Below are 13,461 nucleotides of genomic sequence, written 5' to 3'. Positions count from 1 at the left end.
CCAACTTCCTTGCCCATCCTTACCTAATCCGATGGGAACAATGGGAAGAATGACCTCACTTTTTGGTCTCCTCCCTTGAACCAACCAACCAGTTCTGCATCTGTACACATTGGGGGCATCCCTATACATCTTTAATCAATTTTCGTAGATACCACAAGTAATATAGCACTAACCCATGGAGTCACTGGGTACAATCTAATTTCTGCTTATGTGCTACTTCTGGTTTTTACTATAGTCCAAAGTCGGCTCACACAATGCAAATGCACTAAAATTTATGCAAGAATTTAGAGTAAGTTAGTATACACTAGTCAACACAGTAATGTTCACAGATATAATTTACTTCTTCACAGAAGCATGTGGAACAAAATTAAACCCAGTGCAATAAGCAGAGACTGCTGCTTTTAGTCTGTTCCATGGGCTGTGTGGTTGTGGCTGACTTTTAGGCATTTAAGAAGGGTCAAGATTTTAATGATGAGTCATATTTATTTCCTGAACTTCAAAGGGAATTTTACAATTTACAGATGAATCCAGGTATTTTAGGGTAGAAAAATGTATTTTTATTGTGCATATGAAGTCATATTTACACCTTTTTAGTAATGGGTCATATTTCAGTCAGCTTTTTCCACATAATAGGTCATATTTTCTCCACTTTTGTCAAAAGTGCATCTGTTTGTATATGCAGACTGAAGTGAGGAATGAAAATTTGTACCAAGGTTGGTATTAAAACCCAGGTCTTCAGCTCGCTAGGCAGGTGCACTAACCACTACACCATCCAGACATATATTTGTCATATCTTTAAAGACACAGGAATAAAAATGTGAAAATGTAGCCCAAATGACAATGTTTCAGGTGATATTTTCACAAATAAACACAACAATTACTACAGAGCCTTGTTTATCAGGACTGTAGTGGAGAAGCAGTGTAATGCACTAATTGGTTTGCTGACATCGTTGTGCAGGATTGACAAAATGCCCTTGAAACCAACAAAAAAGACTTCTGATATAATAAAAATCACACACATGGTCACAATATTTAGTCTGAATACATACTCAATCTGGTTCAACATGCTGGAAGTAAAGTGCTCCAACAGCATGAAGTTGCAATGTTTTGCTTGTGATTTTTAAGAGAAGTACTCCAGCACTGCTGAGGAAATATTTTGTAAATTATGGGAAGTTCAAGTTAGAGCAGAAAAGTTCTTTAATGTGAAGAGAAGTGCTGAAAATGATACCAAAAGATCTTGGTGTCCACTAAGGAAACCACTAATGTGGTTGGGTGTTATACTGCAGATGCTGCTTTGGGTCTTCCAAAAGTTGATAGACCTGGAGAAATGTTCTGTGTAACATGTGAATCTCTTGAGAGAGTAAAAAACTCGTCAAATGTCATTTTGTTTGACAACTGTATGAAGCTACTGTGGCCAGATGTTGTGAACAGAGACAAACTTTTCCTGCTAGTAACATATGATACTTCATACATGGCTAAAGCATCCAAGGATCTTCAGATTCTTTACTCCAGTTTGGTCTCTGTCACTTGTCTTGTACATGTGTTTCACAGGGTTGCAGAAGAGGTGCGTTCAAATTACCCTGATGTGGACAAATTAATTTTGTGTGGCAAGAAACTTTATGAGAATGCACCACTACAGGTGTAGAAATTCAAGAAACAAGCACTTTCACTGCCACACCTGCCTCAGGTTGTCCTTACATGATGGGGTTCTTAGCTTACTGCTGCAGAAATTTACTGCACCAACTACACCAAAATAAAGACCATCTTTTGTGAGCTTGATAGTGATGAATCAAGTGCTATCAAAACTGTGAAAGAGGTCTTTACAGGTAACTTGTTCAAAGACTCTGTGTACAACAACACCAACTTTTCAATGGTATCAAAAACCATCACACTACTAGAAGCTCCAGTTACTCAACTGTGTGAACCCTAGATATTGTGGAACACGTGCAGTTTGAGTTGGTTCGAGCTCATGGACATGTAGCTGACAAAGTGAACAACAGATTGCAAAATGTTCTTTAGCAGAATCCTGAATGTTCTATAATGTGCAAAATTAGTGACAATCTCTCTGGGAATGCCACAACATTCAAAGACAGTGAACCAAAGTTATCATACAGTGACCTCTCAGTCTTCAGATATACTCCTGTGATGTGGATCGGAGCTTTTCCTGGTACAAAACTATCCTCAGTGATTATCATAGATCTTTGAAAATGGAAAATTTGAAAATGCAGTTTGTGGTCCAGTGCAACCCTGCAAAGAGTGAAGATTGACAGGATGTGTTAACTTATCTAGAATACTTTAAACAAGCGGTGTGAAGCAGTAAAAACATGGTTTTATTGTTTGGATAGGTGTTATTGTTTCCACTGTACTGCATTTCTTTTATCGGTCACTTACAGACATTTTAAAAATAAGTGCTAGTTAGTTTCAGACACTGCAAAAAGTAATTACTACACTCACAAAGTGTTACCCAAATGAATTTTGTATTACATGGCACATAAAAAATCAACAAGGATCTTTTTAAATAAGTGTGAACAAAATCATATTTCATTTTTGAAAGTCGTATTTATGTAAGTTTTAGGTCATAAATGCTTGCATATTTCGGTTTTTAAGACTTAAAATCCAGGCTCTACATATGAGTTACAAGCAGCATGGACATGTTTTATCTAATTGCACCCTTACATGGAGGAATGATACAGAAATTCTTACTGGTATTTTGATAAGATTTTGTACTTAAAATTTGAAAAAGAGGAGCCATTTTTTCTCCAAGTGTTTCCTTTTTATTTTAGGCTACTTGCCCAGGTGTGTGGCTGTGCCCTGATGGAGAGGTTACTGCTAAATTGAAGTTGTTTGGTGATTTTGCTGAAACAATGCATGTTGAACCTGTTTTTCCCATGCTGTTTCATGAAAAATTTACATTTCAAAAGGCAAGTATTACAACAGTGCAAAGACACTTCTGACTTGAAACTGCACCTTCATACTGTCTCATAATATTTTTACACTAGTGATTAATTGTAGTTTGATAGTTTGTTACAATGTTTATAGTTCTAACCTGTATAACACTTACACAAATGGATGTGGAATAGCATTATCTTTTTGTATGAAGAAACTATGGATATTTTTTATTAAAAAGCAGTCCATATCACAATATTTTTTAAATAATTAATCCTATATAACCAATTTCTGTCTGTGAGACCATCTTCAGACTGAAGACTGTGCAATATACAGTTTGATTATGTGATGATGATACAAACTTTTGAGGATGATGGAGAAGGTAAATTTATCAGTTTGAGGTAAGGGATCTTGGTCCAACTAAGTTGAAAGTTGTAAGTAAAAATCATTCTTATCTATCTGGCAGTGTGTCTTATATCCTCTTTGCTTTACATGTTTTGGGAGGAAACCGTATCGACCAAAATAACAAAGAGGAAAAAACAGTAAACATGAGCTCTAATGTTTGTACCTTAATAGCTGTGGGCAGTTTTTCTTCTCTTTTACTGAACAAATGCTTGTATCTCTGTTTGTTGTTGTTATCTTGAGTCTGAAGACTGGTGTGATGCAACTCTCCATGCTAGTCTGCACTGTGCAAGCCTCTTCATCTCCGAATAACTACTGCGACCTACATCCTTCTGAATATGCTTACTGTATTCATTTCTTGGTCTCCCTCTATGATTTTTACCCCTTCACCCCCACACACTTCCCTCCAGTACTAAACTGGTGATCCCTTTATGTCTCAGACTGTGTCCTATCAACTGATCCCTTCTAGTAGTCAGGTTGTGACACAAATTTCTTTTCTCCCCAATACTATTCAGTACCCCCTCACTAGTTACATGATGTACCCACCTAATCTTCAGCATTCTTCTGTAGCACCAGAGATTGAGAGCTTCTATGATTTTCGTGTCTGAACTGTTTATGACCCACCTTTCACTTCCATACAGGACTACACTCCAGACGTATACCTTCAGAAAAGGCTTCCTAACATATAAAATCTATATTCTATGTTAACAAAATTTTCCTTGAGAAACACTTTCATTACCATTGCCAGCCTACATTTTATATCCTCTCTACTTCTGCCATAAGCAATTAGTTTAGTGCCAAACCAGCAAAGCTCACCTACTACTTTTAGTGCCTTGTTTCCTAATTCTATCAACATTGCCGGATTTAATTCTACTACATTCCATTACCTTTGTTTTCCTTTTGTTGATGTTCATCTTATATCCTCCTTTTAAGACATTGTCCATTGCATTCACTTTCTCTTCCAAGTCCTTTGCTGTCTCTGACAGAATCAGGTCGTCCCTGGCAAACATCAGATTTTTTATTTCTTCACTGTGGAAGAACTGTGTCTGAACTGACACTCCCATTCCAAATTTGTTCTTGGTTTCCTTTACTGCTTGCTCAATGTGCAGATTGAATAACATTGTGGGTAGGCCACAAACTTGTTTCACTCGTTTCTCAACCACTGCTCCCCTTTCATGTCCTTTTACTTTTATAGCTGCCATCTGGTTTCTGTAAGAGTTGTAAATAGCCTTTCATTTCCTGTATTTTACCCCTGTTACCTTCAGAATTTAAAAGGGAGTATTCCAGTCCTCACTGTCAAAGGCTCTCTCTAAGTCTACAAATGCTATAATCGTAGATTTGTCTTGCCTTAACCGAGCTTCTAAGAGAAGTCGTAGGGTCAGTATTGCCTCGCATGTTCCTACATTTCTCCAGAATCCAAACTAATCTTCCCTGAGGTCATTTTCTATGAGTTTTTACAACCTTCTTGAAAGAATTTGTGTTAGCATTTTGCAAGCATTCATTTTTAAAATGATAGTTTGCTAATATTCACACCTGTCTGCACCTGTTTCCTTTGGAAACAGAATTATAACGTTCTTTTTGAAGTCTGATGGTATTTCACCTGTCTTCTTTGGAAACAGAATTATAACGTTCTTTTTGAAGTCTGATGGTATTTCACCTGTCTCATACACGTTGCTCACTGGATGGATGAGTCTTATCATGGCTGGCTCTCTCAAGGCTATCAGTAGTTCTGACAGAATACCATCTACTCATGGGGCCTTGTGTTTTGACTTAGGTCTCTCAGTGCTGCATCATGTTATTCTTTGAAGATCATATCTCCTATCTCATCTTCAGTTACATCCTCTTCCAGCACTATAATATTCCCCTCAAGTACATCTCCCATGTATAGATTCTCTGCATACTTCTTCCAGCTTTCTCTTCTTTGCTTAGGAGTGGTTTTCCATCTGAGCTTTTGATGTTGATGCAGGTGCTTCTTTTTTCTCTAAAGGCATGTTTAATTTTCCTGTAGGTGATATCTTATCTTTCACCATGTGATATATGCTTCCAAATACTTACATTTGTCTTCTTACAGCTCCTGCTTAGCCATTTTGCACTTCCTGCCAGTCTAATTTTTAGTGTAATTTTTTAGTTCCTAAGATATGCATTTTAGAGTCTTTGTTTATTAATAAAAATTTTCTCGTTTTTGTACTTACTGCCTCCTCCCAGAATAAGGAAGGAAATCAAAGAGCTCACAGTATAAGAGGTCTACTGTCAGGGGTATCAGAGTGATTTTCCCTGATAAATTTCAACTCAGTCAGTTCTGGACCAGGATCCCTTACCTCAAATTGATACAGTTACCCTTCTCCATCATCCATGAAAGCTTGTAAAACATCACGTATTTGCCCCGTACAACATTTCTAATGGGTCAGGTATTACATAACTTATCCACCTTAAAGTTATAATCTAAAGTGACACATTACTCAGGTGGTGTGAGGAGTCAGTGCACAGAGCTGCTGGTACCTCTCACAATCTGTTGACTAGCTACCAAAGGCTAGGAGCTATAAAAGGGAAGATCTGCCCACAATTAATCATGTGGTTCATAATAAAAATGATCAAATTCCACAAATAGCATGTATATAAACAGAAAAAAGTTCCTATGCTGAGGTGACTGAAGTCACGGGGGACCTCTTAATGTTGTGTTAGACCTCCTTTTGTCTGGCATAGTGCAGCAAGTCAATGTGGCATGGAGTCAAAAGTCGTTGGAAGTCCCTCGCAGAAATATTGAGCTGTGCTGCCTCTATAGCCATTCATAATTGCACAAACTGACCTCTCAGTTATGTCCCATAAACATTCAATGCGATTCATGTCAGGCTATCTGGGTGGCCAAATCATTTGCTCAAACTGTCCAGAATATTTTTCAAACCAATTGTGGCCCAGTGACAAGGTGCATTGCCATCCATAAAAATTCCATTGTTGTTTGGGCTCGTGAAGTCCATGAATGGCTTCAAATTGTCTCCAAGTAGCCGACTGTAAGCATTTCATGTCAAAGATCAATTCAGTTGGACCATAGGACACAGTCCACTCCATGTAAACACAGCCCACACCATTATGGAGCCACCATCAGCTTGCACACTGCCCTGTTGACCACTTGGGTCCATGGCTTCATGGTGTGTGCACCACACTCGAATCCTACCATCAGCTCTTACCAACTGAAATCAGGACTCATCTGACCAGGCTTCTTCAGTTGTCTAGGGTCCAACTGATATGATCATGAGTCCAGGAGAAGTGCTGCAGGGAATGTCATGCTGTTGGCAAAGGCACTTGCGTCAGTCTGCTGCCATAGCCCATTAATGCCAAATTTAATTTCACTGTTCTAAGAGATACTTTTATTTCTGCAGTTGCTTGTCTATTAGCATTGACAACTCTATGCAAATGCCGCTGTTCTTGGTTGTTAAGTGAAGGCCATTGTGTTGTCCGTGGTGAGAGGTAATGCCTGAAAGAAATTTGGTATTCTCGGCATGCTCTTGACACAGTGGATCTTGGATTATTGAATTCCCTAATGATTTCCAAAATGGAATGTCCCATGCATGTATCTCCAACTACCATTCCATGTTTGACGTCTGTTAATTCCTTTTGTTGGGCCATAATCGCATTGGACGTCATTTGAATGAATCACCAGTGTACAAGTTACTACCCTTTTATATCATGTGTACATGATACTACTACCATCTATATACATTATCATCACCTTCCTGTATTGCGCATGAAAACGTAATACAGTGTTGCGTACTATCTACTAGTTTTGAAGTGGATTAGTTTTTCTTACATGACTCATTGTAAATGTTATATGAGGTTGATCTTATACACTGCAAGTAGTTACCAAGAAGTAAAAATATTTTTTTTTTATTAAAATACCAACTATGTATCCAGTACTGCCAGGTTTGTATATAAGTCCATCTGCTCCTCTCCCCTCTCCCGCTCTCCTCCTCCCCCCTATATGCATCCATCTGCTCCTTCCACCTCTTGCTGTTCCTCTTCTCCTCCCCCTCCCCACCTTCCTCTCTGCTGTTATCACCCTCACTCCAATAGGAAGTTGCTAGTTCTGCACAGTGTATCATTCCAGATTGTAACTAATATATGTACTAAATGTGGATGAAATAATTTCAGGGATTTAGGATGAGCTTTACACCCACCGCTTTGCCTGTATACACATGTCCAATATATTTCATGTATATCTAACATATTTCACTTGTATACTTAGTGAATTTTACCCTGCAGTTCCATTTTCAAGTAGCTCAGTGTTTATGATACTGTTGTGAACTACATGTCATGTAGTGGTATATGTGGCTACTGGCTGCAAAATGTGTTGTGAACAGAGTTAGTAGTAAAGAAGTAATAAATTATGCATCTCAGTATTTGACGTCATATCTCATGAAGTGTAAATCATACTGTGATATATTTTTGTAGGTACATTGAGCAACATATGTAGATACTGTCTGTGAAATGTGCTGTGAATGGAGTTAGTAGTAAGAAGTAATAAGTTAAAGCATCACACTTCATGCGGCAGTTTTACTGCATGAACAACGAAAATTTGTTAAGTGATAAACTTTTTCCTTTCATCATTTTGTGGGGTTCTCAGCAAGAAAAAGTTTTGTAAAGGTTTGTTGCAAGTCACTAAGTGCTCTCATTCTCAAATACTGGATCAATAAAGTATGGGTATTCATACACCATGTTCTACACTGCTTTCTCACCACTGTCCTCAACCCTTTGATAGTTAGATGGTTCTTACTCTGAAAGCAATTCTTTCCAGACAGTACATGATATTTGTACCAAGTTTTCTTGAAATCGGTCCAGTGGTTTAGGAAGAGATGTGGAACTCACACATATATACTGTAGATATATATTACATACATACATATATATTTTATAATATATGTGGAGAAAGTACAGTCTTTGTTGTTCAGCATGATCTCAAAAATTATCGAAATATGGATACTCATTTTCTGACAGCAGGAATGTGAATCTTCTCTGCAAATATTAACACTTGGGTCATAGTGAATTAGTGATTCTGCTTGTTCCATCCTGATGGTACATTGTTAATATTTGGAGCCATTATTCCTCATTTGCTACTTCTTTTGTGGTTACCAGATGATAAGAAAAATATCATCTTATGTCTGCAACTGAATTTTTATTTATTTATTTATTTTTTTTGTCAAACATGATTCACCTAACCACATGAGACGTATCAATTGTTTTTATGTCTCCTTGTCTTTTTATGTGCTCATTGGCTCTTATGAAAGTATTAGATGAACACAATATTGAGTTTTCAGTCAATTGCATAACACAATTTTGCATTTCACAAGCACATAACCTTGTTTGCTGTACAATACCCTTGACCTCTGAAGGTCAAGTGCTAGGAAATGCAAAGTTTTAATGTGCAGTTACCATTGTATGCAGGTAAATGAAACAGCAAATAACCTGGTGACATATTTTGATAGTATTTTAAAATTTTTCATTGTATCACAGAGTTAGGCAACCACGAAGCCATCATGATCTACTATTCCATTCCAATGTATCGAAGTGATGTACTTCCTTTAAAAATATAATACTATGTGATCAACATGAGAGTTCCATGTTAGACTGTTGTCAAGTATTATACCTAAAAACTTTTCCTTTTGTTTTTCTATTTTTGTAGTCTTTGGTAGACTGAAACACATATTCTGGGTCTTTTCCTCATTTAATAGTAGACCATTTGCATTAAACCATGATGTTGCATTTTCTTTTGCCAGTTTCATACCAGTTACAAGGTTATCAAATAAATGGTTTACAGATAGAAAAGTTGTATCATCTACATACATATACGTCTTTACATATATATTTCCTGATAAGTCATTTATGTGTACAAGGAAGAGAAGTGGTCCCAATTTAGATCCCTGCCGCACTCCGTGTTGAACATCGAGTGTGTTTGACAGCTGGCTTCCTGAACTCGCCACCTGTTTCCTTTTATTGAGGTATGATTTGATGAGTTTTAAACTTTTATCACAATTTCCATAGTACTCAAGTTTAGAGAGCAAAAGTGAGTGGCCAACACAGTCAAAGGCTTTGCTCAGATCACATAAGGTTACCTGTGTGTGAGCATGGTCCTCGAATGCTGTTAAAATGTCTCTGACTAAGAGATCTATGGCATGTATAGCTGACCTTCCTTTTCTGTAACCAAACTGTGATGCACTTAACATATCATTTAGTTCTAGGTACTCGTACATCTGCTGATATATTATGCCTTCAAAGACTTTTCCTAGTACTGGAATTAGTGCGATTGGTCTGTAGTTTGCAGGATCAGATTTTGATACCCTTCTTAAAGACTGGAGTCACCTTGGATAGTTTGAGAGAATCAGGAAAACCCCTTCAATGAGACACAGGTTTATAGAATATGTTAATGGTGCTGCAATGTAATGTATGATTTCTTTCAATAGATTGTTTCACATATTAAAAATATCTTTATTGTATGAATTTTTCATTTTTTTGACTATTTTAAAACTTCATGTTGATGTACCTCTTTAAAGTGGCCCTATTATGGTTTAGGTTTGCACTCTTAAGATAATCTATACATGTTACATTGGGTTTACTGATCAACTTTTTGATATCTTCAGCACAGCTTACAAAACATTTGTTGAATGTATCTGCTGGTATTGGGACTGTTTTGTCAAAGTTTCTGACTTCACCTTTAACAGTATTAATTACTGACCAGGCTGTTTTGCATTGGTTTTTACTATTTTTTATGAGATTTGTATGTATCTTTGTTTCGCCAATTGTAACTCTTTCTTATACAGTTTCTTAGAGGTTTTTTTTGAGATCCTTAATTTCATTAGAATTATATACTTTGCCAAGGTGCTTCAACAGCAGTAGCTTATTTTTTAGATTCTCCAGTTCTTTGGTGTAGGCCTACCACAATTTACCCTTTCTTGTTTTATGATATTTCTTTTGAACAAGGTGTGCTTTTAAAGTACCTATTAAGTAATTGTGAAATGTTTCATAAACTGTTTGAGCACTGGAATCACAGTTTTGAAATAATTTGTCCCAGTTAGTTATGCTCAGCTGGTGTATTAGCTTTCTGAGATTGTGTTTTGTTAATATTAAGATATCAGATTTTGTTAACTTTTGTGCAGCCTTGCTCTCATCCCCTTTTATAAAATGTCTTAAGGCTACTGTTAACATGGAGTCATCTGAGAAAACAAATTCCTTTACCTTGGTGGAGTACATATCATGAGCACAGTTTTTAATATTTCTAAAATTTAAAAACCCTCTCTCGCACTGGCCTGATTTAGCTTCACTGATCAGGATAGTAAAAACATGCGTATATTAAGGGAATTTTCATTGACAAAGCAGGCTTATCACATTCACACAGTTCAGTACTGTTCTATCCTGATTAAATTGAGCTTAACTTAAATTCCGTAAGGCAGTGAAGCAATTTCGAAGTCTCGGTGCGACGAAAATTGTCAGTCGATTTCCTGGAAACATTTGTAATAATTATTAACTTTCGGTGATCACATGGGGAAGACCGGAGATCTGCTGGTAAGACCGTGTTAGCCTATTTATTTGAAGTAACTGGATATCTTGAGCATACAAAACGGCAGGTTCGTCCAGTGTAAATCAGACGTTCCCCACTGATCCCGTGCAACACAGCGTAGTAAGCAGACACTGTCAATAATAAACAGTTAAATAATACGCGAACACACTTACTTTAGTTTAGTTCATGTATTAAATTCCTTCTCATACAGAATCTCATCAAGATGGCGACTAGCTCAACAATACGTACATATACAACCTCCTTTCACGACTAATCGGCAAGAAGTCCCCATTCTTTTCATAAGAGAAAACATAGGTAGCAGAGAAGCTATTCCATGGAGTAAATGGACGCTCCAAGGAATAATTGGGCTTGAAACTACTTTGCATTGATAATCGGTAAGATAAGAAGAGATATTTCGAGATATGTACTGAGTTATATAATTTATAAAATTTCTGAAAATATCGCGGAGAGACCACTGCAAGAGACATTACAAGTTGACAAAAGCATTATCCAAGCACGCTTTTAGTCTTGTTGGTTCTGAATTTACATGATGGAAGTTGTGCTGCCTTAGCATATTCAGTAACTTATTTAACTGGGTTTGTTACATGTTACATCAAAGCTTGAATACAGTCTCCCCCAAATACAGTTACATATTGTTTCCACTTTGTTATGTAGCAGAGTACACTGTCTAAATTATCTAAAAAAGTTTTATCATCTGAGTCAGGGGAATGGTAGATATATACTGTGATAAGTTTCATTATATCACATATGATCCCGGTAATTTCAAAGTGTTTCTCTACACATGCCCAACTAAAATCTAGTGCGCTACACTCTATTTCACTTGAAACATAGATAACAGTATCACCATTATGGTACTGAGATCTGCAAAAACTGTTTCCATGTTTATAACCTTCTGGTGCATAGTATTGTATTTGTTCTGGTTTAAGCCAGTGTTCAGATAGACATAAGAAAGAATACTTATTCTGTGGCAATGACTCCTCCAGAATTTAAACTTTACTTTCAAGACCCTGAATGTTTAAAAATAAGATGTTGCTGTGACTTATCTGTGAGTTAGCAGGCTGGTTTTTCACATTTTTATTTTCTTCTTGGCTTGAAACCATAAAAAAAATTATCACTGAATGACACATGTATTTTTTCTTTGGTTCCTCCTTAACCCTTTCGTGGTTGGTCGGTCATATATGTCCCACTAACGTTGAGTGCCAGTTCGAGTGTCGAGATATATGTTACCCAGCTCTGCACGGTGCTGCCATCTAGGGACAACTGTACTGAACCTGAGAAAAAATCGGGACTGCACTGCAAAGGCAGGAGTGCTAGTTCTGCAAGGTTCACAGAAGAGCTTCTGTAAAGTTTGGAAGGTAGGAGACGAGATACTGGCAGAAGTAACGCTGTGGGGATGGGGTGTGAGTCGTGCGTGGATAGCTCAGTTGGTAGAGCACTTGCCCGTGAAAGGCAAAGGAACCGAGTTTGAGTATCGGTCCGGCACACAGTTTTAATCTGCCAGGAAGTTTCATATCAGCGCACACTCCGCTGCAGAGTGAAAATCTCATTCTGAGAACAAAAGTTGTTTTCACTGCTTGTGGTGTACCACTTTGCGACACACTATGTTTTTCCAAGTTTCATGGAATGTAAAGTTTTGTAAGTATTGGTCATGTATCATGAAAACTGAAATGTAATGAATATTTTTTACACTGACTCTACACAAATAAAAAGATTACATGCGTGTATAATTTGTAGTTATTTTATTCTCCACAAAATCCTGTTTATGGCTAAAAAAAAATAAAATTACAAAATCTGTCAGTCAGCAGAAAAGGTATCTCGCGTTGGTTCATGGGACATATGTGTCCCACTTCCTGTTGTGAAAAAATGGAGAACTTAAAAAATATTTTGGTGGTGAAAATATAATAATGGGACTGAAAAGAAAACGTTATCACCTTAATATTTTAAAAATCTGTAAAAATTGAATTTTATCCATGAAAGGGTTAAGCATTGCTGTTTTGCCTCTCCAGTTGTTGTTGGTTCTGCTACTACTGCTGCTGTTCTTTTTGCTGTTGCTGCTTCTGATGATAATGATGGTCCTGCTTCTGCGTCACTTATTTCTGGTGTTTGTTGTTCCACAAGTGCTGTGCCTTTCTGTGAATTTTTAACTTTTGGGGTGTTCAGTTGCATTAATAAAATTTCACATTTGTCTTGGAGACGTGTAGCTTCATTGACAGCAGATTTCACATTTGAGTCTCCAGGTAACACACACTTCCTGTCCATGAGAGGTATGGCTTTTCTATCATTACACTGCACATTTGAGATTTTATTTACTAGTTCTAAAATTTTTGTTACTATTATGTTTTTTCCAAGTACATTTAGATGAGAACTGTGTGTTGTGTGAAATCTTTTCCCTAAATTTCTGATGTTCACAAATGTTACATTTTCAAACCGCTTGCATATATTTTGCATATCTTTATTTGCAGTTTCAATTTCTTTATTTACACAGGACCATTCTATCAAATCGTAATGGTGTGGCACTGAAAAAACAATAACATTTGTTCCTCTCAGCTCATACAGTTTTCTTTTTAGCGAGATTAAGAGATCTTTTTTTTCGTTCCCACCGACAT

At 37.0% G+C, this 13,461-nt stretch overlaps 1 protein-coding gene across 6 annotated transcripts in view; it reads left to right on the top strand.

The window, feature by feature from the left end:
- Positions 1–13,461, top strand: part of LOC124622748 (spermatogenesis-associated protein 6) — a 192,299-nt gene that overhangs the window by 31,527 nt on the left and 147,311 nt on the right. For all 6 annotated transcript variants that reach the window (XM_047148578.1, XM_047148563.1, XM_047148548.1 and 3 more), the window contains exon 2: positions 2,784–2,921. In XM_047148578.1, coding sequence (XP_047004534.1) covers positions 2,784–2,921 — 138 coding nt within the window. The remainder of the gene's footprint in view (positions 1–2,783; positions 2,922–13,461) is intronic.

This window comes from Schistocerca americana, chromosome 1 (genome assembly GCF_021461395.2).
Source record: "Schistocerca americana isolate TAMUIC-IGC-003095 chromosome 1, iqSchAmer2.1, whole genome shotgun sequence".
NCBI classification, from domain to species: Eukaryota; Metazoa; Arthropoda; class Insecta; order Orthoptera; family Acrididae; genus Schistocerca; species Schistocerca americana.
Note: the sequence above shows the minus strand (reverse complement) of the source record. Positions and strands in the feature narration are given on the sequence as shown.